This window comes from Centrocercus urophasianus, unplaced genomic scaffold, assembly GCF_019232065.1.
Source record: "Centrocercus urophasianus isolate 14NV4802_14NV808 unplaced genomic scaffold, USGS_Curo_1.0 seq_73, whole genome shotgun sequence".
Lineage (NCBI taxonomy): Eukaryota > Metazoa > Chordata > Aves > Galliformes > Phasianidae > Centrocercus > Centrocercus urophasianus.
Window position 1 is genome coordinate 58,952 of NW_024885344.1, and position 24,921 is coordinate 83,872.

The window sequence follows — 24,921 nt, forward strand, 5'->3', positions numbered from 1 at the left end:
CATTATTTTTGCACAGATGCTCTGAATACTACTTTAAAATTTCATGCTTTGTTTGAATTATAGAAAAGACAAGGTGCTCGCAGGCAGCACATCACATTTGACTCTAGCACAGGGACATTTCATGTTCTGAATGGTCAAGGGAAAGCATGAAGAAGAACTAACAGTTTTTGATTTAGCTGCTGAAAGCAGTCAGGTTCACATCTTTCAAGTCTTTTTTCTTTTTCCAATAAGATATTGCCTCTAACTCCCAAAGCTGTGAGTAGATGGAGCATTTCTCCATGAGCAATGCATGCATCACCATAAAAGCATTGTGCTACTTTATTTGGACTCTAAAACTGCAGAGTAAGTGAGGAAATAATCTTTTTATTATAATGTTGAGTATTTTAATTAAAAGGGGAATTAATTGTGGCTTCTGCCGTTAGTGCTTGCACATCCATAGAGATTTCCATAGCAGATCCTACTTTCATTCTACAGACGTGAGTTTCTTTTTGGCCCCGTACGCAAACTCATGTAGCTGGTAGCCTTGCTGTATGCAATTAACAGAGAAGCAACCACATGGAGAAGCGACCTTTGAGTAAAGGAGTGGCCAGATCACTTGGGAGGGATTTTTTCCATAATCCGAACGCATCATTAATATTTTAAACGCTCACTGGAGTATGATAGAAAACATCAGTCACTTCCATGTCGACTGCAATTCGCAGATACAAAAGCCCTATCCTAACAGCTAAAACATTGATGGAATGGCACTGGAAACTCTTGTTCCTATTTCCATAGGCTCAGCAATACTTCAGTTGGCATTTCTATGAAGATCAACCGAGGGCACGACATGCAGTAGGAGTCGTACTTCAAGACAGAGACTGGAGCATGCCAGTTTATTTCAAGAGCAGTCTAATCTCATATATTTACTTAGGAGTGAACACACTTGTGAGCACTGAAAAGGGTACTTCAAAACTTTTAATGTCTTAAACAGTAACAAAACAATGCAATTCATATGCATAACATTTCTAAATCTGTTCATTTCCTACTTAAAAATTGACTCTTTTTCTGTAATAAATACATTCCTCGAGGAAAAAAGCCAGAAGTAGGAATTATCTTCAGTCTCAGCCAGGTCTTCATCCTCCATAAAGGTTTTTAATCTTCTAATTTTAGTAATGATTGAAGGAAGAGGACATGAAAATCTGCACCAAGTATAAATTTCAAGAATGCTTCTATTTGCCATTTGCATGTTAGATAATATTACTTCTTCTTTTGAAGAAGTAATAGACGTAATAAAAAAAATAACACAAATTGTTCTGACACTGCAGATCTCTGAAAACTGCCCGAAATGGCGAAACAGTATTGTCAGTCCAGCTGCCTCCAGACAAAATGAAATCATGTGTTGTGGCACAAGCAGGTTATGACAGTCTGAATGGAAAAGCCTGAGCAGAACAAAACTCAAAATGGAGCGAGGCTCCCCGAGAGCAAAATAACAATGCGACCGACTTGAAAAGACAGAGGGAATAATGAAATCAAAACAAGTAGTAGGGACTTGTAGTAGTGCTCAGTTCGCTGCTCAGTTTGAGGGTTACTTCTCTTGAATTAATTACTGAAAAGAGGAAGATAGGTGTGTTTGTAGGTCACCCTATGTGAGCTGGAAGGGTGGAAGAGCGCATGGTGCTGTGCAGGGCTGGTATACAGGATTTCTCACCCTTCTCCTTTAGGTGAGGAATTAAGATTCATGGAGGCATCTTTTGGTCAGTGCTTGGTGCTGGGAGTGGCTGCTGGGTCAGCCTCCTTTATGCCCTCTCAAAACTTTTTCCAGAGCAAATCCCAGTAACGAGCTCTATAAGAGGGCGTCCCTCCTTTCATTATGTTGAGTGGTATTCATACCTGCCAGTATTCAGCCTGGAGCAAGATTTCTAAAGGAAACCAATCCATTGTGCTGAAAAAAAATCACGTAACGGAATGAAAATATTTCCTTGCACAGCCTGTTTGGTCTCTGTTAGACGTATTAGCCAGATCAATACTAGTTTACCAAGCTGGCTGGAAAAAAGTTGGAGGTACGTGAAATTTGTTTAATGCCTGCTTGATATCAAATAGGAAACAAGAACAATACATGGATATCGAGGATTTCAAGGAGAACTTTTGCTCTTGGGGAAGTTAAAGTGATCAAATGTGAAAGAACACAGACAACGACAAGAAATCTTTTCTGGGACACTAAACCCTGAGCTTGGGATGATGCAATGACAGCATCAGCACATGGGAAAACTCAGTTCTTTCCCTTGTGCTTACACTTCAAGACTGGGGCTTTTCCCTCTGCACTGACGTGAGCAATGTGAGATCTGCACCGCCAGGTCATTCAGGGAGACTTGCATGAGGTCTGGACTGTGCTCATGTCCCACAAAATTGCTCGTTTTACCAGAGCAAACAAAGGACAGCCAAAAGAAGGAAAGGCCCCAATAAAGAATGGGTTCAGGTCCAGAGGAGCCACTGTGCAGTGCTTCCTGTAACTTTGCATTTAATTTTTAAACATATAAAGATTACATCAAGTACTAGGAAAAAGAATTAGAGAGATTGTGATACTTACTGGAAGACTTAATTTTCTTTTCTGTGTGTGTGCAAGATCTTTCCTACCAGGGAAGAATCATGCAACATGTACGTCTCTCCATTGCTTGTTTTCTGCCTTTCCTCTCTGGTACTTCATCGTTCTAGATTTGCTTTTGCTAATTCTCATCAGATAAATATAACTGACAGAGGAGACAAAGTTCACACATTTTCATAGAATCACAGTCAGAGTTCCCCTGTCAAGGCAACAGTGAACTAAGAGCAGAGCAGAGCTCTTCATGAAACAGACTAAACTGCTCCTTGTCCTCTCTGTAATACCTGCAGTGAAAGTGAAAATAAGTTGTATGGGTTTGTAATGAAAAGGAGTCTTTACAGCTGAGCAAAGGGCTGAATGAAGCAACTCCCCACCTCAGCATTCTCCTCCCCAGCATCCCCCTGAAGGCCCAATGCCTTACCAGGAATCCACTGCTGTCACACATGAGCTACCAGGCTTGGCAATAAATAAAGCAGGTAAAGAGCAATGGTTTTAATAGGAAAGCATTCAAACTATCTGATCAAAGGGTGCCTCCTACTCTTCAGTTCTGTGTCACTGTTGGCTGAACGCAGGCTGTATTATAAAAGACGTTCATGTCAGTTCTGTTAGCTTGTAAGTCAACAGAAATGGGTACTCTGAGAGATGTGGTGTTTGGTGATTATGTCTTTTTGTCTTAAACAAGCCTAGAGAAGCAGATTATCAGTTTTGAGTTATATCAGTTTTGTACATTACTAACATCACTACGATTTCAGAGAGAGCTGCACACTGAAGGAAAATAGCAGCTCGTGGTTAATGGCTAGGATTAATATGCAATTATCATTATATTAAGATTTTGGGTTTGCACTACAATCCTATTTTTCATTAATTGCTGCCCTTGTCCTATTTTGTTTCTCTGGGAAAATAAGACAAAATGATACATTTTTGTTCTGTTTTTTGAGAGTAATAATGACATCTTTCAGACAGCACATCCTTACCTTCCTTTGGAAAGGCACTCACCAGGTGAGAGTCACAGAATGGAATGCTGTCTCCTCAAAAACCTCACAGAGCGGGGAAACGACGTTAAACAACAGGAGGAAAAATGAAGATGGAGGCAATGTTAAGGCTACACAGCAGTGATTTACAGTAAAATATACTGCAGAGATAATGTAATTGTTCGAGGCCCAGAAACTATAACCCTTGGACGTTTTAAGTTAAAATCAAATTTAACAAGAAAACCAAATGAAGCATAAAGAAATGCAAAGCCCAAACATCCAAAAAATCTCAGTTATGCTTGGTTAAAAGCTCTTTAAAATCTCTAGCTAGCTAAAAGGCACGGCATTTGTGTGCATAATATGTGTGTGTTTATATATAAACTAATACACGCATGCTTTTGAAGATGAATCATGCATTTCCACTTCATACTTTGTAACTAGAAATTTGTTAGAAATCTCTTTCTGTTTTGCAGGGAAGGGAAAAGAAAAAAAAAAGAACTGCACGCCTTTAGAAATCTCTTAATCGTATCCAAGTCCACAACTGTAGAACCATCTCAATACGAATGGTACGTTTTTGCCTGGTTACAGTCACCACAGTAACACCCGTGTAGCTGCTAAAAAGCTCATTTCCTGGGGAAAAAAAAAAAAAAAGAGCAGGGGAAAGCATACATTGGAGAGCAATATATGAACCAGATATCTGCAGTGCATCAGAGGGACCTCAGCAAGGCCTTACAGAATCTGACAACAGTGCAAGGCGTGCACTGGAGGCTACATGCATCTCTTTGAGTTGCAGGAGGGTATCTCTATGAGCCCAAAGGGAACAGCTACAGATGCAAAGCCTCTGTGATAGAGGCAGCTACTGTATGAGGACTGGAGATTCCTGAGCCATCCATAGGCACTCTGCTCCTCTGGGAAGGAGAAGGCTTGAGAGCTGGGCCGAGGGAACGTGTGTGGTGTGTGAGGAGTCAGCCAGACCCAGCTCCACAGTTCGGCCCTGTGATGGGGACTGTCCTAGTCCCAGGTGCCACACCAACCTTGTCTATCCAAGAGGCAGCCCTGAAAACGTTAAGCAGTTGTTAGATCAAAATTGGATCTTGATGACATGGTAGAACAACAGCACAGGCATATTGAGGTGAATGATGAACCTCCCCTGGGCTGCTGTATAGAAATGATCAGGCTGTCATGAGGAGCTAAGGAGGGGTGTTCAAAGGCAGCATCAGAAGCACCAGTTTTTATCGTGGAATGAGAGCTGTACTGACAAAGCTTAAAAGCCCGCCTACTAGCAGCTCCTCTACTAGCAATGGCTGGACTTTCCCTGACTGACTACATTGTCTGCTCCATGTCCACAACTCAGATGCAACATTGTTAATTACAGAGGTATTGGTTGCAGCCTTGCATAGCTTTGCACTATTATGTGCATATTAAACTGGAAAAACACAGTTTACTTTCCCCAAACTAAGAGCAATACCTCTATCATGTAAAGGATTAACATAAGAAGCTACCTGACATCTGCTAATATTTCCCCGTAGGAGAGTCAGGCTGCTTAACTTGGATCAGTGGCCAATGCCATCATGCATTCAGAAGCTTTGCTCTGCCTCAGAATAGAAAGTCTCACACTCTTGCACACATCATTGCTTAAATTCATCAAATGTACTGATTAAAAAAAAAAAAAAAAAAAAAAAAAACAAGCAACAAAAACCAAAAGTACTTCAGTGAGCCTATTTTTTTTCTGAAAAGAACTGCACGTTAGCCAGTTTGCTGTATTCCCATCTTCTAGTACCTGCTCAATGAGTTACAGGCTGAGCAGTTCAGTTCTCTGCTGCCACGACACTCCTGCTTGGATCATGACAAGAAAAAGCTCCTTAAAGAAAACCAACTTGGGTTCTTTGTGGTCCCTAGAGGAGAAAACCAACACAGAGCTTCAGACACAGTCTGTTCTGGCCTATAACAGCACACTGGAGACCTGCACTCCCAAGAAGCTCCCAAACCAAGACCACACATCAACCACACAGCACTGCTTGGTTCCCCAGCATCCAAGGAACGGCACATTTTAAACCCTACAGAAACCATTCTTCCTTGTTTACAACCAACTTTTGTTTCACTTTTTCTTTGCTCAGAGCTCTGGTCATCAGACTTACCCAGGCAGGAATTAATTTTCCTTTGTGATTGTTAATGGATAATTCAATCATGGTCATTAAAAAAGCATAATGTGGTATGAATCAGCAAGGGATGGTGACACATGGAGGACCTTGGAAATTTTTCCTTGTTCCTTTCTGCCCATCTTCAGTAGAGCCTGGCTGTGGTCAGCCAGATAGTGGGTGGTGCTTTGGAAGAAGCAAGCAGGTGGGCTGAGGCATAGCTTGTCCCAGGAACACAGGGCTTCTTGGCTCTGTTTCCTGCTCAAGGGAAAGCTCAGAGCTGGCGGCCAGGTAAGATAGACAGCAAGACAAACTGAGAAGGCAAAAGGAGCTGAAGGGAGAGCACTGTTGAACTTACCCTGCTTCACTATCCATTTGTTATAAGCTCCGATTTAAAATGCAACTTATTGTTTTTATCTCTGAAATACAATCAATTTTATAAGTCAGATGCGATCCCAGAGCCAGTGCTGTGCAAACAGCAATTTTTAACAAAGCAGAGGCTAAGCACGTGTGAAAGGAGCCCACACAGCAGAGATGCCACAATGATCTCAGAAACAGTAGAAACTGAAACGAAGTTTAGCTCTGCACGCTAATGAAAAATGCCTATGCAGGTTCCTAGACAAACCAGTTGAGAAGAAATCAAAGAAGGTCAATTTATTGCAGTGCAGACTTCTGTTATCCAGTTACATGAAGAACTCATCATAATTAAAACATTTTGGTCATTTATCTCATATGGATTTTTTCTAAGTTTAACCCTAACACTTTTTAGCTTTACAGTAATTTTCCTAAGAGTAATTACTAAATTTCAATAGCAGCAATTTGGAAGCTCAGAAGTATATAACCTCAGTCTCACTCCCTCATCAGTGATGATTTTTGCCTTAAAACCTGCTTTCCCCAATTCACATTTTTAAAGCGTGACACATGATCAATAACCTGAAAGTGCAAAAAACTTTCTCATCTGATAATTCTATTGATTTTTAGACCAAATAATTAAACTAACTGTTAAGACCACGTTCATCAATACGATCTGACTGCTTTGTTCCCCCCCCCCTCTTGAGCAAGAGGAATCAATCAGGGTCTCCTGACTTGTGTAACCAGTCACAGCTACCGTGCTGCTCTGACATGATACCCAATAGCCATTTGACACCTGACTGTCCTCACCTTGCTCTTATAACCACTTACCTGCACACCCCAGGTTCCAAACTCTGCCCTCCTCCTGAATCCTCTACGTTGCACTGTACATTCCCAGAAGCCTCCATCTCCATCCTGTCCTGGGTGCTGCTTTCTACGCTATCAGGTTGCTTTGTGAAACGTCAGTTTTAGAAGACATATTGTATTTTTCCACAGGTAACAGAGATTGAGTGGCAAATCATGCTAAATGCCAACTTTATTTCCATTTTGGCGACGGAAGCATATCTACAAATTAACACCCTCTGCTCAGACTGTACTTTAACAGTTGGACTTTACTACCAACCAGTTTCCGCAAAGCAGAGCAGGTTGCTGGTAGGGTATGAAATGGGAAAGTCAAGAAGAGTCTCTGAGGCTTTCTCTGAAAGCCAAGCAGCTTCTTCTTAGGGATGGCTCACTGAACTGAAAATTTCATCTCATTCTCTGATTCACAGAGATTAAGACTTGTGGTTTAGTTCCAAAAATAATAATAATAATAATAATAATAATCATCCCTCCCTAACATGTCTTGCTTATTCCTGAGTTTTTGCTGAATCAAGAAGTCCAAGAAAACGTGCCTTAAGGTTATGCATATCCAAGCTCGTACGAGCCAGTGAAAGAAGTGGATCCTGCAGTGAGGATCTGGAAATGGATTCACTCTCATCCGGCAGATGACAACTTGTGCTGCCACTGGGCTGCTCCTGCACCCAAGTGGTTGGAGCGAGGAATCTCTTCAAGGCAGTAAATTGGGATACAACTGGAGTCTGGGGACGTACGTCATTGTTACGTGCAGTCAGAGAAAGGATTCTTTGTGCTGGTTTCCTGATGAGCAATGTGTAAAATGTTCACAGATTTGGTTGTATTCAAGGGGCGCAGTGGCACGTATGTACATACCAGCTGACACTGTGATTATCTACCTCTGCAACAACTGAGAGAAAGCTCTCAACAATTTCAGCTGGTAACACTCGAATTTGATACATTCTATGGAATGCATTCTCATGAAGTAACACATTCAAAATATTTGCAGCAGTTTGTGCTGGAGAAATGGTTAGAAACTCTGGAAGATTTGTAGAACATGGAGCAACTCACAGCCTGAATCAGGCACTTTGCACGGCAGAGCACAGCAGTCAGTCCTAGTAGATCCAGTACTCCCCATCCAAACACTTCTTCACTGACAAACGCTCTGCAGCATTCCTAAGATCAACTGGTGTTTGCAAGTTGCAGGAGAGATAGAAATCAGTGTTTGCCTATATTTGACAATGTTATTTGAAGTGCAAGATAGATTACAGATAATATTTAAATCTCTCTGAAAAATAATGGTTTCTGAAGTTTTTAAGTCATTTTGATAGCCATGCAACTTGATGGCTCAATAAATGACCTTCTAGAAAACATGTTTTTAAAATCACTTTTAAATGTGTATTCCAAAGGCTTATTTACAGTACATCCAACCAATAACTGCAACTAAGCACATGTACAGATGTGGTCATCAGCAGACACAGATTTTCAGCTACTTACACAGCTCCAAAATCCAAGACCTTTCCCAGTTGGTATGGCTCTAACAGGTGCAAATGGAAGAAAAATGGGTTAGATTGGAAGGACATCTAAAGTAATGATCAGTTCTTCGCATCCACACTTGACAAGCCTCCCTTCTAACAGTTCACACTGTGATGCACAAGTACCTAACAGTAACTTCCATCAGAGATTAGTAGATTTTCCCTTCTAGGTGAAGCTTGCTACATTAAACCTTGTGAAAGCATTCATTTTTGACCACATTTAAAAAGCAAAACTACAGTATGTATTGGCTGCCTTTCAAGTGCCAGATTAACACCTTGGTAGCTGCACCCTACTTCCATTAAAAACAATGGGATATGCATGACACTGCCTGGCCTTCACAAAGTCAAATGAGAGGAAGAAAAATAAAAAAAAAAGGGGGATTAAAAAGAAATTGCTGTAGGTTACACAGCAACAGAGCCAGAAGTCAAACTCAGGAACCCTGACTACCATTGCTTACATCTGCTGTGGGGAGTTAAATGGGAACAAATGGGAAGAGGCAGTGATGTACACTAAGAAGAAAAGTGGGCGCTAGGAAATTGTGATATTATGGTGCATCAAGACAAGAGAATAGAGGAAGAGAATTAAAAGAAAAAGTGGAGAGGAAAATACCTAAAGCTGCAATTAGAAAAGAAAATAAAGATGATAGTAAGGAAAAGCCAACATAAGTAACAGGAGATATATTATTAGAGACATTTTTCAGATGTTAAATAGTTGACTGTCAAAATATCTTCAGGAAATACACAGACAGCATGTTTGCCTCAAATAGGTGTATTTACTGTGGCATTACAATGCTTTGGGTGATATGCTGTTGCTGACAGGAAGTCTTCTCTTCACTCCTCAGCCATCCTAGCCACAAGTCACATTTGCAGCTGCCTCAAAAATACTATCACAAAGCATTCATTACTGATGGCATTTGGCAAAACCTAAAACCCAGAAGTGCTCATGCCCTCAGTGTTCTGAAAAGGCAAATTATTTCAAATACGTGGTATAAAACTTGCATTCTTCATGCTGCTTTCTTCATAAACGCACTGCTGAAGTGGCTGACGCAGCATAAACCAGAAGGATGCTGTGCCTGTCCCAGAACTGATCAACTCACACCCAGATGACAACCAGCATCCTGCCAGTGGAGCCCGGCACAGCCAACATGTTACTGGCTTCACAGGGCAGTGGCAGGCTCAAAACAAGAGCCTGGAATGGAGAGCAGTGATAAAAAGAATGGAATGTGGAAGACCAGAATGAACAACCTCCAGAACTCAAACATTTCAATAAGCTGAAAGACTCGATGAGGTGTTTTCCTCCGCTGTTGGCTTATTTTGCATCTGCCTGAACCAAAACCAAAGATATCCTTCTTCTTAAAATAACAAAAGCACTCTGCACAAGCTTCAGGCTACCTCCCAACCAAACTCATCTTCCCAACTACCAAAACCTCTCCGCCCAGGGTTCTAAAGTCAAAAGTGCTTGAAATGATTTTATTTTCCAAAAGCAGCATTTTTCAGAATTTCACTTTTAAATTCTGACTATTGTGTAATTACTGCAAAAAGGTAAACAACAGGACCCAGGTCTCAGCAGTTGTACTACTGCATCTGTAGAGGAACCAGGCTGAAGCTGTGCTACTGGCAGCACTCACAAAGTCCATCTACTCAAGGGCATCAGAACAGATGGACCCACACAACAAAGGGATGAATCCACCCCCACGTTCTGCAATAGCTCAACATCAGCACTAGTCAAATCAGAAGAAAAATACACACAGAAAAGGTTGCTTTGCTTTTCAGCACTCAGTGCCAGAGTTTCTTGCATTCCGCTTCCCAGCCTCAGATTTGGAAACAGCCATCAACTCTCTCTCCACCATTTGACAAGTGCAGCCAGTTACAGGGATCTGCATCCCTGGAGGCACGCATCTCCTGAGGAGGACATCATGAGCTGCGGCCACAGATCTGCTCGATATCGTAGATCTCCTTGGGACAGTCAGCAGACAAGATGAGAGGTGAATCATCTGCTATCACAACATCATCCTCAATGCGTACACCAAGGCCACGAAACCTCTCTGGGGCACTCACATCATCTTCAGGGATATAAAGTCCTGAAAGAAGGGAGGGAATTAAAACATGCCACACTCCCTAAAAACCTTTCCCTCGATGCACCCACCTTAAGAACAGGGTAAGATTTTCAGCAGTATCAGAAGAATTTGACCTTGAAGTTTAATAAGGAAAACTGCTCTCTTTCCCCTCAATCACAGCAGCTGGTAAGCAAAGAAAGGGCAGTGCCTATGGACACCAGCACATTAATAAGAACTTCCACAATTACAGCTGGTCCTTTGGCACCTTTTGCTCTCAACTCTGTGTTCACAGTGATGATTTTAACAGTGTCCCAAATAGATAGAGAGAAGAGCCAAGCATTAAATATCAGTTTTCATCTGACAGCTCCAAAATAAGTGACAAGAGGAAATAAATACTCACTGTGAAATGTCTTGTTTGCAAAAATAAGTTGTGAATGCTTCTAATTGCAGGCTGCAAGGCTCAAGAGGAACTTACACTATAAGCAACTGGTAGTAGTTTAGTTACAACAACACAGACCACAGCACAACTGAATTTACTCTGCTTCTCTGCACTGCAATAATCTGTAATGCTGAGGATCAAATACCAGCAGTCTTAAGTTCTAAGTTACTCTGTCTGTTGCTGCACAGACACTTTCTGAGTATTCATGCCCACACGCTGGCTGTATTTAAGATGGAAACACAATTTTCAAATATTCTGATATTTTTGGGAGGGGTGTAAGATAAGGTTTTCTAACACTTCAATATTTTCAAGTTCAACAGGAAAGAACCTGAATGCTTTGGTCAGAGGAAACAACTAACAATTCAGAGTAGTACTGTTATCCTCAGTGTTACATGATTTTGTCCACCACTGTATCTTTTTACCTGGTTCAATGGTTATCACCATGCCTGGCCGGAGTGGGACAGACCGGGATACATCTGGGGTATCGTGAACATCCATGCCCAAGTAATGGCCCACATGGTGTGGGCAGTACCTTCGAACAGCCTGACAGAGAACAAAGCAAGCGTTATGGAGGTAATTAAATGCAGCCAGTCTGTTGTTCAAATGCAGAAGATGGGAAGAAGAAAGATAGCAGTTATGTGCTGTGCTTAGTTACCTGCTTGTCTTTGGGCCCTCGATTTACCAGAACTGAAGGGCCCTCCAAACCTAACCAACTGCCTATTCTGAATGCCTTTCTACTCAAGCACAAGCTTAAGCACATCTACACCTTGCATGACAGGCAAGAACTTCAGTTTTTATCTCACTGATCTTTGCTGCTCCAATCCTTCCCATCCCTTAACTATCCACACCCTGTGTTGCTCCTATCAGCAGACCCCGACAAGTGGTAGCAGCCAGCACAGCTGCTAGGTGCTATGGTGAAGCACTCACCTATGCATTAAAGAAAAGGAGCAACGCCAATTTCATTCAGCAGCTACAGCAGGATTTTAACCCATCTCTACTGCGCACTGTTACCACCTCCCCTCGCACCATCCTAATCCCCTCCCTCTAGAGAGGAGCAGGAATCAAAGAGCTAATTCCTCCTCTGTCCCCCAGCTCCTCATATTCACTGGGGACTGAGCTGCAGTCCTTACTCTCATCTGGCTGTGCTGCCACCTGCCGAGAGAAATTGGCATGATCGCCTCCATTCGGAGGGGAAAACTTGTGCTGTTACCGTACTGACACTTGTAGGACAATTAAATCTGGCAGAAGTCTGTACTGCTGCCCAAGGGATAGTTCTGCCACCTGGTCCCTGCCATCTTTCTGGTACTGGCATCAGCAATCGTGCAGATTTGCTGTGAGTGGGACCAGAAAACTTTTCTAATGGCAAAACAATCCTATTTTACCTGCAGGTTTAGCTCCAAGGCAGCCCAGTTCCCCACTGTGTTCTCCAGATAATTCTGTGAATCCCAGCAGTGACACCCAGAGAGGCATGGAAGAGGCAGCAGGTGGAAACAGAGAAATTGGACTGTGCTTTTTGGTGGCACTGCAGATTAATGTTATTTTAAACAAATCTCAGAACTCTAACTAATTGCCTGCAGTCGACCATGCACGCAGCCTTCTGTGTCAGTGCCAATGTTTCCCTAGGTTTGTTTGGATTATTTGTACTTTAAAGCTACATCGACATTAATAAGCAGTGCAGACCAGTGGGAATGGATTTGCAGAGGGAAAAAGCAAGTGCCAGAGGGACAGCATCCTCACTGTGCATGTGTAAGGGCTGGATGTTATTTCAGACCAAACTGTGGGCTGAATGCCCTTTAGGGGTTGAAACAGATCTTCAAGTTTAGCCTCACCTGAAAGAAATCCAGTCCAGCACTGAGACCAGCCCACAACACAAACTAAAGCACATTAAGCAGGGATAATTAGAAGATTTGCTTCAAAAGCGTAGTTCTGATCTAAACTAAAGCCACTAACATAAACCACAGATGCAACAATCACAGTGGGGAGAAGCTGGATTAAAATAATCGTGTACCTTAAAGAAGTGGCTGTCAGTGATGCTGCCCTTGAGGATCCCCAAGTCTTTCAGCTTCTGTCCAATAAGGCTCAGCATGAGGCTGTAGATATTTTCTAGACTCACACCTGGGGAGCAGAGGCTCAGGCAGGACTTCTGGATGTCCAAGACAGCCTGGTACAGTTCTGCTTGAGGTTTGGTGAACCTGCAAATCATTGAGAAAAGGAACAAAGCACATTTCTCCCAATGAAGTCCTCCACCCAGAAGCTGTTTTAGAGACAAATTCAGTTTAGTGCTGAAGCAAGGGAAGTCAGAAAGGAAAGCAACTGTCTCCTTATGGGAAATGCCAGGCAAGGTATCGCTGAAACATGCCTTCAACACACTGGGTAGAGGCAGGGATTCTATTTGACTTCCTTATCCCAAAGCAAGCCAAGGCAACACTACTGCTGGAGACAGGACACACTTGAGCCCAACATGCAAGAATCAAACACACAACCACAGGGACACTGCACCAGCTGTGCACTGCTCAGCTAAACTCCTGTCCTATTACTCTGCGTAAGGAACAGCTGAATGCACAAAAGCCATCTCTTCTCCTTAAAAATACCAGAATACCTGAAAACAGCAGTAAGTAATGAAGCAGAGGGAAATACAGCCTCTCACATTGAAAGATTTGTTTACATAATTTCATTACCCCAAAGAACTACAGAATGGGACATATTTGAGCGACTGTCACAGATTACACACATACACTTCAGACTGTGCATTATTTAAGAGCTTCTCACACTCCTTCAAAACAGCCCTGTCATGACATACCTTCCATTGACGGGCCAGGTTCGTGTGATGTCGCTTACGTAGCAGGAGAACTCACACCCACCATCTAGCAAGACCATTTCACCATCCTGAGAATAACAGGAAAAAATGCCTGTGTGGATCAGTGGGTACTGAGTGAACTGATGCCTCAGAGAGGAGGAAAGGAGACAATGCAGTGATTTTTGCAAAGCAGCTGCAGAGCTGTGAACTCCTTTTGCAGAACAACACGCCAGCTGCTATTATTTATAAATAGGCTACTGCAGTTGGATTGCTTCTCTGCAAGACTCTCTCTCTATTAGGCTTATCTATAGTCTGAGCCCTAATACACTGATGTCAAACACTTTGGAGTAAAAAAGACATTTTCCTTGAACTATTCTGTGCTCCGAGATATCAGCCCCATTGACACTGGAACTCCTATTCCAGCAAATTATACAGCTGACTCCTTTCACCACCAGTTCTCTGCTTGTGACTGAGACAGAAAGGTTCTGGAAGGAGAAAAAAAAAAAAAAAAAAAAAAAAAAAAAGGTTTCTGAGCTCCCCACAAAATCATTAACGAGTAAAAATATTAGCCTTGTCACAAGAACCAGCAAAATACTTCTCTGATAGTATATTGCTTCTGTAAAATTGCTGTTTACTAATTTGTACCATCTTTCTTCTTCTCTTTTGGGGCTTTCTTGCCTGCTCTAAGATATACTTCTGAACATATCTGGTGATAAAAAACAGACTTCTGGAGATAGAAGTCTCCAAATCCATTCAGCAAAACTGTCCCAAGTCAATCAAATTGCTGACTGCACATCTTCCAAGAAAAGCAATGCCAAAAAGACCAAGGTCCAAGAACAAACCCACTGCCTTACTTTTCCTCCTTAAAGGCATGAGAAACAACTAAGAGCGATCAGATCTGTGAAAACTTTGGATTTAATTATCTGTGGATTTACCTTCCTTCTATGATTACTTTGTATAGACTTTTATAGAAATTTATTCTACAGGTCAGTGCCAGCAGCCTTGATGTGGCATGACAAAGAATAATTCCAGCATATTAATGGAAAAAAGAATAATGCTAACACTGCTTCCATTGCTAGCTACTGTCAATGTGTTTCACACACACTGTACATAAACTAGAAGCGAGATGGTCTCACTACTGCTTTCCATTTAAACCCTATTTAAAACTTTTTCTAAACAGCTGGTTCAATTATTTAAGTAAAATATGAAATTACAGTACCTGTCCTAAGTAAGATTCTAACAGCTAAGGAAATTCAGCCTGTGGTCTGACTGTTCGCTGCCTCGTTATGTCAAGTATTTTGTCCTCTTTCTTTAAAGCTGAGTCCACTAAGTGATGGACTGAAGTCCACATCTGGCCATACGCAGCCTTTGGATACCTTCTAACTTAGATACCTTGTCAGCCTATTTGGCAACAAGACATTTAAGAGGCAGCTCATAAAAGAAAAATCAAGTTTATGACTTTAACCTCCTACTTGCTAGTTTAGAAAAAACACAAGTGACAGTTGCTTAACAGATCAACTTTAACAGAAGCAACTGAAGTTACACGTGCATGCCTGACCTTGGATGACAGAGCAACAAAAGAGGTTTATTTCTGCCAAAAACAGTCTGTCATATCTTTTGTACATGTGTCTCTTCAGATCATTTCAAGGTCTGCTTGCACGCCAGCTTCAAGAAAAAAAACAGTGCTGGCAAGAAAAGTTTCATCCTGCATTAACGTGAAACAAATATGCTCCACTGAAAATACTGAATAGAGCAATGGGGTAAGCATTCTGATTCTCAGAATACTTACCTGAATCTAAAGGTGTTTTATCAGGAAAGCTGGAGAGGGTTCAAATCAATGCTATGAATAATCAAAATATATTCATTAATACATTAATTTACCTACAACTATTTAATTTGTCCCTCAGTGTTTAATGCTAGACCTTTCTTGTTCCCCTTCCCTGCTTTATTGGCCTACATGGTGTCCAAAATGCATTTCAGCCTAGCCAGAGAAGGAATGCACTGCTGCACCTTTGCTTGCAAGGCAAGGTCAAGAAACGCAAGTGACAACAGAAGGATTCCAGAGTGCTTTTACTATGTCTGCTACAGCTGTCCTCTCATCTGTGAGGGCAGCAATTCACCCAGTACTGCACCACTGCAACATGGTGTGCAGCTGGCACCCTTGCTAAATTAAATATTTACAAGCTTGTTTCCAAGTCCCTCCACCTTACAGAAAATACAGCAGCAAATACGCAGAGGAGAGAAAGAGACCAGCAGGAATGAAGTTAATCTATCACTGGCAGTAAAGCTTACCAGGAAAGAATCCCTTTCCCCCGCTAACTTGAAAACATTGAAATGTTTTGATCTGTTCAGCCAAAACAGATCAGCAAGGGGATGCATATGGGGACAGTGTGTCACATAAACACATTTCAAGTAACTGTATGGTTTACCTTAATGAGCTGATTGTTCTTCACATAGTGCAAAGTGTTTGATCTATTGCCACCAGCAACAACAGGGGGGTAGGCCAAGATGTCAGCACCACGAGCTCGGCACTCAAATTCAAACTGGAAGACCAATTCAAAGAGAAGGAGGTTGTTAGTGCTGATCCTGATGATTAACTGTCCTGGAGCCATCATGATTCATGTCCTGCAAGTCTTTTTTTTTAATTTGTACAACGCAAAGTGAAACTGTGAAGTGACTTCATCACGTGGAAGCAGCCTAGAAAGTTTCCCAGAGCATTGGAGGAAATACCACAGAACTATCCATTCTTCAAGAGAGCATTTTAAACCTACACACAATCTCATGGAAGCTCTCCCTGGTACAGGCATACTGTCTCAGAAATTCATTATGTTATCATAAATCCAGGTGAGAATTTGATCCTATGTAAAGTTTCACTGTTAGCTGCTGTACAGGTTTGCAAATTATCCATGAAGACAACAGCTGTGTTTTGATGTTTAGTGCATTTAGAGCAGTAATGAATAAAAAGGTTATAAAGCATGCAAAAAATAGATTTTAATTCAAGAGCTTTACCTTTCTTCAGAGATAAGCAGATGAAATGAATAAACTTGTCTATAAAGCCCCTCTATATCCTCAGCATACTACTAGCTTGTCTTTTCTGTAATTAGCAAAACCCCATAGGACAGAATACTCCAGAATTCCTACATGTAATGAAGAAGGTTTTATGATCCTGATGTGGAGTGGGAAACTGAGCTGTAAAATACACTAAAGTTAAAATGATTTTCTTTACAAGTTGGACGTGCGTCTCAGTGCCAACTCAGCACAGGCTCATCTGTGTCAGAATGGAGGGTCAAATCCTGCTGACGTAACTCAAACATGCATCTCACTGCATTTCCTTACAAAATTCCTTGCCAAATGTGCAGGCAGGTGTCTACACTGCTTCAAGACAACTGTGGCAAGCTGATGTAATAAAAGGCTAGAGTCAAGAGAAGCAGGCTTTACAAAACGCTCTTACACGTACTTCCATTTTGTACAATAGAATTGTTTTACAGAATACAATGAGAACTGTGTCTCCAGTTTTGGTTAGCTGGTTTTGTAGGTATGGTAGAAAAGGACATCAGTAGCAGATAAATTTAGACCTTCAGTAAAGGTGGGGAGAACACTGCTAAAGAATTCCTTGCACTTTGTTGCAAAAGCTGCAGAAGTTCCTCAAAAGCAGACACTACACTGCTAACAAGTTACACATGAATTAGATACACCCGTCTTCAGATGTGAAAGGTGAAATTCTTCTGCATACAAAAGTGAGAGATTTCACTGAAGTGGTCTCCCAGTCATCCCAAACAGCCTCCCAGCTAGGAAGAGCTCCTTCAGTAAATGAAAATTTGCTTTTTTCCTGTTTTTCCACAAAACTCCAGGCGTTTGTTTTTTTTCCCCCCCCCTCCCTCATTGCCTTGGTGATAGTTTGTAAAAAGGATAGTAGAAAACAAACTGCATTTGATTTACACAGGTAACAAAATCACACACCTTAAAGAAAGTAATTTCTTGAAACTCACAGCCCTGTGTTAAGCAAAAAGCAGATAACTAAAACATAACAGTAACTTATTTCCTTTCTCAATTACCATATCTGCTGCACGATCTATCATGAACAGAGAATTATATTTACTGCAGATATAATCTCTCTGCACATTCAGCGAGGAAGATCCAAATGTCCGAATTCTCACTTATTGTGGATGGAAAAGGTAAAAAAAAAAAATTCCTCAACTGAAAGCTTACGTTCAAACCCAGGATTTTTCATTTACTGGGCTGGGATCTATGCATACTGATAGCTCTGGAGACATAGGGCACACTTTGAACTCTTGTCCACGAGACACACTTACTCAAACACAGATGTAGCCAACCCTCTCTTTTACAACTTTTCTGGGATTAGCTGTTATATTTTGTCTCACCCTTTATTTCTTATTCTCTTTAGGCCTCCTCACTCATGGCTTTCCTTTGCTTTTTCTCCCACACAGAAACTTCCCTCACACAAACTGCACTCCTTTAAACAAATCTTCATGTAGTAGCTTCCCCCCATCACTGATGGGATTACTTTTGTGTCTTGCCCCAACACTGAAGGTGCTCTGAAGAATCAGAGCAGCATCTTCAAAGAAGGATTAGAGAAGAAGCTTACTTTCCAGGTCACTTTACCCATCCCCCACTTTTTTTTTTTTTAAATGCCTTTAAATTCATAATAATCATTTGTGGAGCTTTGACTCCATCTTTATTGACTTTTGGAAATAAAGACAACAAACAAAAGACCTCCAGGAAGAATATTTTGTCCTCAGCATAAGAGCACTGAACTTTGGAGCCCATCCATATGTGAGAGAACAGTTCTAGTATGGCTACCAGGTACAAGATATATATCTGTAGGGAAGGGAAAACATTTTTGCTATTACAAGCTCCAAATTCGGATTCTGTTGACATCTCCAAGCACAGTCCAAAACAATCTGCTGTAACAGTGCAACTTATCTTAAATCAAAAGAGTTGCTCAAACAAGGCTACAGTTCTTGACTGAGGGGAGTTTGGGGTATGCCCAAGGCACCATGAGAGTTGGGTGAAAGAGAAATATGTATTTCTTTTTTATTATAGGGAGATTTGACATTCCTAGTTTCCTGGAAGAGTAAGAAACATTTAGCCCTTCCATCCCACCCCCAACAATGACACACTCACCTTTGCATACAGAAAGGCTTCATCCACTGGAGATTTTCTGGCAAACATTGTCTCTATGAAAGCCTATAAAAATAAACAAACAAATAAAAGGACCATTCAGTTAGTAAAGGACCTGCTGTCTTTTGGGGAATACCTAAAAATCAGCTGTTTCCTTGAAAATAATGGAATAAATGGAGAAGAAAATAGCACGGGGAAGGAGAGGAGAAGTTGAGGAGAAGGTACAAGGGGCACCACTGTTCCTGAATAAACACAACTTTAAAACAGAGTCTAACACCTGCTGGCTCATTCTGGATGAAGTTACGTTAATCGAGAGAAGAGACATTAATTGAGCTGTCTTCTTGGGTCTCCTTGTGCAGAGGGTGCTGAGCCAATAGCTGAGAAACAGCAGTTCAGTAACTAAGATCAGATCTTATCCTTCCAACCTAACTCATGCTGTAACACCCTCTCTGCTCTCTTGTGTAAAGGAATACAGTGGTTCTTTCTGAGAGTACACAGCTGCGTACCTCTGATGTCACTCGTCCAGCTACTTTCATCCTCTCAATCTCTGCAGGAGATTTGATCAGCCGAAGGTTTTGCACGAGATGCCGGATGCCTTGGATGTGATTTTTGCTCCTAGCTTTTATTTCAGCCAGGGGCTGCATATAGTCAGCGTGCAGTTCTTTATGCACTGGTTTAGTCACATCATACCACACTTTGTTTGACTCACCTGGAATACAAAACAAATATTGATGCAGATGAAAATAAATTCAGAAATTCTCTCCTCATACGTACAAAAATCACCCCCCCCTAAGCTACACCTGTAGCTGCCTTGGTAATTTTCTCTGAATATGTATTTACAGATCATATGTCTACCGTCAGATAAAACCAGATGCCTAGTCAATGAATACAAATATGTTATAATTATGACACAAACAAGAAAGTTTGGCAGAGCGAGTTACAATAACAAAAAGAGTACAGATAGAAAGCTTACCCACACCCTAGGCTTACTACAGAACTCCAAAGAAGGGATCTCCAGAAGAGATCCTTCCCTACTGGTAGCCAGCTCTTAAATGGGTCTAGGAGAGGTGGAGTCTAGCTCCACCCCCTTCCGGCAGCACAGGTGAATTGCCTTCACCTGTGCTCCAATGGCTGACTCATTGCTTGCCTCAGGTGATCAATCAGAGGTTCAGGCCGTGACTCAGCAGTTCCCAAACACCAGAGATCCCTTTAAAATCCAGAAAATTAGCAATGCATAACATGTAGATTTGACAAATCCCCATTTGTATGCAAATATTGGGTTTTCTGATATCACTGATCTTGCACAGATAAATGTAGCTCGCGTATCAAAATTGTGGTGGTGTAGGCAACCAAGTCACTGCACTGCAGTGGGACATGTTTTGCATCCTTCTCTCATTTATCCTCTCAGTTATCCACTGCACGGAATCAGGGTCATTACTGACCACGTTTCAATATATCTTTGGTGAGCAACTGCTTATTTCAGCCATTTACAGGAGATGAACTTCCTGATGGCAAGGATATTTACCTATGTGAAAATTTATTTATCAATCAAAGATGTCAGTCTAAGTAAAATTTTCTGTGAATAGGCCAAACGCGGAATAATAGGCAGGAGCAGCAGAACTGCCTCTTACTTGTACAGACCACCTCTCAGTTTACAAGTCACTCAGATCAGTAACTGAGGTCATGTGGGACAGCAGGTGGGAGTTCACGCTGGCTAGCTTTAGATGCCTAATTTAAGATCCTGCATCTTTTTTACAGTCACCCAAGAGGGATATATTACTTCTAACGAGAGTATCTTAAAGCACTTACATGAGACCTCCTTGCTTCCATCACCAATACAGGCTCACAGATTAGGTATTTAAGGGAGGAGCCTACACCTACTTAGCACAGTTTCTTCCCAGAACTATTCAGATGTACTTTTCAAACCCTACAACCCACGCCTCATCTCATCCCCCCTTCATTTTTGTTACCTTTCAGCTTGGCCACCAAGTGCCCGAACTCCTCAATAGTGTAAGCTTCATCTACTCCTGTCAGAGCGATGGCCCCATCTGTGCCCGACCTGGGCCCATCCCACAGCTCTCGGCTCGGATCTCTCCGGGGCACAAAAAGCATGGCCTTGTGAGAGGGCAGCGCTTTGCCAGGAAGGCTCTGCAGCACCAGGATGCTGTCAGGTTCCTGGAACCCACAGAGATACAGGAAGTTCGTGTCCTGGTGGAAAACGTAGGGGATGTCATTGCTCATGTAGTACGTGGGGTTGGACAGCAGAATCACTGTGTGGTCCAATCCTTCCCAACCTTGGGCTTCCTTCTGGATCAGTGTCATCAGTTTGTGCCGGCGAAGAGAATATTCCACCTGTGACAAGCCTGGGGTTACCTCCCCTATAACCAAAAAAAAATACAAATCAGAACAAAAATTCAAGTTCCTCGTGATATTTTACTAATCACATGCCTGATTTCTGCTTGCTTCCTGAGGCCTTTTGTATGCATGGCTTCACTGCAGTCCCTGCTAGCCTTTCCATTGCTCTCTCCTACATCTTCTCAGCACTCACCCATGCAGCACATCCTTGCTTACTCTGCTCCTCCACTGTGCAAAAGGGAGGAATTTGTTTTAAACGCTTAAGATTTTCTTGATATACATTTCTGTGCAAAGGCAGAAATCACAGAACCTGGCAGATCCAGACAATCAGCCAAAGCATTCCATGAAGAGCAGTTTGGTAGGAGTAATTTTCAGAAAGATAAGGAAAAAAGAAGGCAAGACAAACTGAACTTTGTTGAAAACAGATGGGATTTTTATAGCATTTGGACATTGAACCAAAGATTACCTTCTTACCCTGAGCACTGATTTCCTCAGACAAAGCTGGAATATGTTCAAATACACACTAAGTCAACTCATAAAGTAACTAGTCCTAAAGCCTAAGGGGCAGACTGAGAGTTAGATACAGGGAGAGGAGTCAGAAACACAGAGGTTCTCCCTACAGACTTCCAAGCAGAAGGAAACCACGACCCACAGGCTGGCATCACTCTGATTAAGAGAAGGAATCTTTTCTGAGGAAGATGTAGCTGCTCTCAATGATTAAAGACCTGGATTTTTCTGAAGCTAAATATTATATTCCAGATGTCTCTAAACAAATGTTTCCTTTGATGAAAGTCTGTTTCACAGTGTAACAGTCACAAAGGACAAGATGCGAAGCAACCAAGAGATCACCAAAAGCGGACTGAAGTCAAAAGAACCACCAACAGCTGTCTAAGTATATATTTTTAAGAACTGAGATTTCTTAACTGTGCTATAGACTAAGACATGAAACTTGTCAGTGCTTTGGCTAATATCCTATTTTAACATAGGATTTAACATAGATTGCATTTTCATACTGCTAAATTATAATTTCATACACTCCTTAAGGTACTGGCAATTATAGGAAAGAAAATCAAAATTTGACTTTTACTGTAAATGGATTCTTGCATGAGTAGGACAAAAGGGGGAGGCTCTCTGCAGCATGTTTGTCTCTGACCAAAGAAAAAAAAAAGCAAAAGCGACACTTTCCATTTGCTTTCCATTAGACTTTACAGCTCGGTACTTGGGATAGAAATTTTCTTACTTTGTTTTATCCATAGATGTAGAATGACACAGAATACAGAAACTGTTCCAGTGCAATCTGATCCCACATTTCTGCAATATTATACTGCATATTTCCTATGCTCCACTGCGTTCCTGTCAGCTAACTACTGCAAATTGCAAACAGTCCAGTAAACTGCAATAGAGTGGAACCTGGGAACCTCAGTTGCCTTCCAACCGTGAGGCCTGGAGTCTCTTTGCTTTAGGCATTTTCTTTTAAAATTAATAACTGCAGCACAGCAACGTCATCTTATTTCTGTAGAAAGGCTGAGAGTCCTGGGACTGTTCGGCCTTGAGAAGACTGAGAGGGGATCTTATCAATGGGTGGGAGTCAAATGGATGGGGCCAGGCTCTTTCCAGTGGTGTGAATAGAACGAGGGGCAGTGGGCACAAATTAGAACACTGAAGTTCCATTCAAACATGAGGAAGAAATTCTTTACAATGAGGGTGACAGAACACTAGAACAGAGTGCCCAGACTGTGGAGTCTCCTCTGGAGATATTCAAAACCCTCTTGTACTCTTTCCTGTGCAACTTATTCTAGGGAACCCACTTTAGCAGGAGAGTTGGATTTGATATCTCCAGAGGTCCCTTCCAGCTCCTAAGATCTGTGTTCCATGAAAGTAATTCCTCCTATTTTATTGCGTTGCTCCATGACGCCAGAGGTGAATGGTGGTGGTACAGCAGTAGATGTTGAACCTTCTCACCAATATTCTGTTACATTTTGTTGCTGTGCTACAGTGGACAGCAAAGGGACATTCTGACAAAATGGTGTCTGCTATGGAAGAGCGCATGAAGCAAAGGTGTGTTATTGAATTCCTCCATGTGAAAAAATGGCACACGCTGACATTCACTGATGCTTGTTGAACATTGAACAAAGTGTTGATGTGAGCACAGTGAGGTGGAGGTGGGTGGTGGGTGCTGCATTTCAGCAATGGTGACAGTGACATGCAAGACAGGCCATGTGGATTTTTACAAGCGCAGCATGCGGGCTCTTGTTCATTGCTGGTGAAATTGCACCACTAATGGTAGTGACTATGTTGAGAAATAGTGTTTAATTGAGAGAATTTGCTCTATCAAATAGCGTCATTGTGCCCTTTGTATCTGTTGCAGTTTCTAGAGAAATAAATAGGAGGCATTTCTTTCATAGTACTTTAGGCTTGACCTACATGTTAATTTAAGCTAATCATAAACAAATGAAATCAACAGACACACATACAATGCAACAGAACAATATTCTGTCCTAAGCACCACAGAAAAGCAGAGAAAAGAAAGAATACCAGTGACTGAATCATGCTGAGCATGAACCTAACCTGGTTTAAGTAGGTGTGGGTGTGTAAAGGGGCTGGGCTGGCCCAAATATCGGTTTGGAATCTTCTTCTGCTGGGCTGGCTGGATGGAGAATCTCCGGAGAACACATGACTTGCAAACTACAGGAAAAGAAATGGACCATGTCAAAGGAAAAGTACTTTCCAATCAGAAAACTTTAGAATTACAATCAACTGACCTTACTCCTAGTAGCATTTACTTACCTCGTATCCCAAAAATATCCCTATTACACTTTCCAATATGTTACGTAGTCAGACTGAAAGCAGTTTCTCAGAAGTATGGCTGCATATCCCATTTCCAAACCCACATAGAGCCAAGTAGGCGATTTTTAAAAGGAATTACATTTGTGTATTGCACTTGGGAGCTGTGGGAGCGCACAGTAAGACAAAAGCTAAAATTAAACACAGTTGTAACAACTTCACCAACTTCGGATTTGTCACAGCTGATGGAGATGGCAATGAGCCTAATGGCTGATGCTCAGAGAATTGTTTGCCTTTTATTTTGCCTGCCACACTAGTTTGTGCTGCTGTACCACAGTACCAGGTTCTGAGCACAGACAAAACCAACTCTTCATGAGCATAAGCAGGTCTGAAGCTGCCTCACACATCAACACGACTCAGCTGAGAGCTGCTGGGGGAGCAGCGTGACACCACTGACTGGGGTTACTTACACAGCATGCCCGATAATCACAGCTTGAAGCACTCGCTGTGCAATGACTGACTGGAATAACAGCCCAGAGATCCAGGCCAGGAAGTATAGTTACAGACCGAACCGCAAAAAATGGAGTTTTTCCAGCATCTTTACCTACAGAGAGAACTACCAAGTATCTCGCCACAGGACAACACAACAGGCGTTAAATAAAGCAATACTATAAAGGCATTAGGAAGCTTTCCAAATCGTCGTTTTATTTCCCGAACAGCGGTAGCTTCGGCTCCAACCGCGCCTGTGACCCCACACCCCTCCCACCCACCGCAGCGCCCAGCAATAACGCCCGACAGCGCGGCAGCGCCAGAATTGGCAGGGCCCAGAGGCACCGAATCACTGCGGAGGATTCTCTGACCTGCGACGCCGCGCCAGCCCCTCACCGCCGCCAGCAGGCGCGACATGGCCGGGGGGGGGGCCTTCCCCCAGTGCGGCGCC

At 42.1% G+C, this 24,921-nt stretch overlaps 1 protein-coding gene and 1 long non-coding RNA gene across 2 annotated transcripts; both read right to left on the reverse strand.

Annotated features, from left to right (window-relative positions):
- Positions 1 to 949: 949 nt before the first annotated feature.
- Positions 950 to 5,919, reverse strand: LOC122170735. Its single transcript, XR_006171833.1, has 3 exons — positions 5,330 to 5,919; positions 2,567 to 4,605; positions 950 to 1,921 (listed from the first exon to the last, which is right to left on the reverse strand). It is a non-coding gene; the product is annotated as an uncharacterized LOC122170735 (long non-coding RNA).
- Positions 5,920 to 9,160: 3,241 nt separating this feature from the next.
- On the reverse strand, positions 9,161 to 24,904 carry XPNPEP3 (X-prolyl aminopeptidase 3). Its single transcript, XM_042837924.1, has 10 exons — positions 24,842 to 24,904; positions 23,766 to 23,882; positions 20,813 to 21,220; positions 19,349 to 19,551; positions 18,846 to 18,908; positions 16,130 to 16,243; positions 13,704 to 13,789; positions 12,912 to 13,095; positions 11,326 to 11,446; positions 9,161 to 10,488 (listed from the first exon to the last, which is right to left on the reverse strand). Exons 1-10 carry the CDS (start codon positions 24,885 to 24,887, stop codon positions 10,322 to 10,324), a joined length of 1,509 nt encoding a protein of 502 aa, XP_042693858.1. The 5' UTR covers positions 24,888 to 24,904; the 3' UTR covers positions 9,161 to 10,321.
- Between the last annotated feature and the right edge of the window lie 17 nt (positions 24,905 to 24,921).

Coding starts and splice junctions, on each gene's coding strand:
- XPNPEP3 (XM_042837924.1), bottom strand. CDS start 24,887: ATGTCGCGCCTGCTGGCGGCGGTGAGGGGCTGGCGCGGCGTCGCAG. Junction 23,883..24,841: donor GGGCTGGCGCGGCGTCGCAG/GTCAGAGAATCC, acceptor CTTTTCCTGTAG/TTTGCAAGTCATGTGTTCTC. Junction 13,096..13,703: donor ACCTGGCCCGTCAATGGAAG/GTATGTCATGAC, acceptor AATGATTTGCAG/GTTCACCAAACCTCAAGCAG.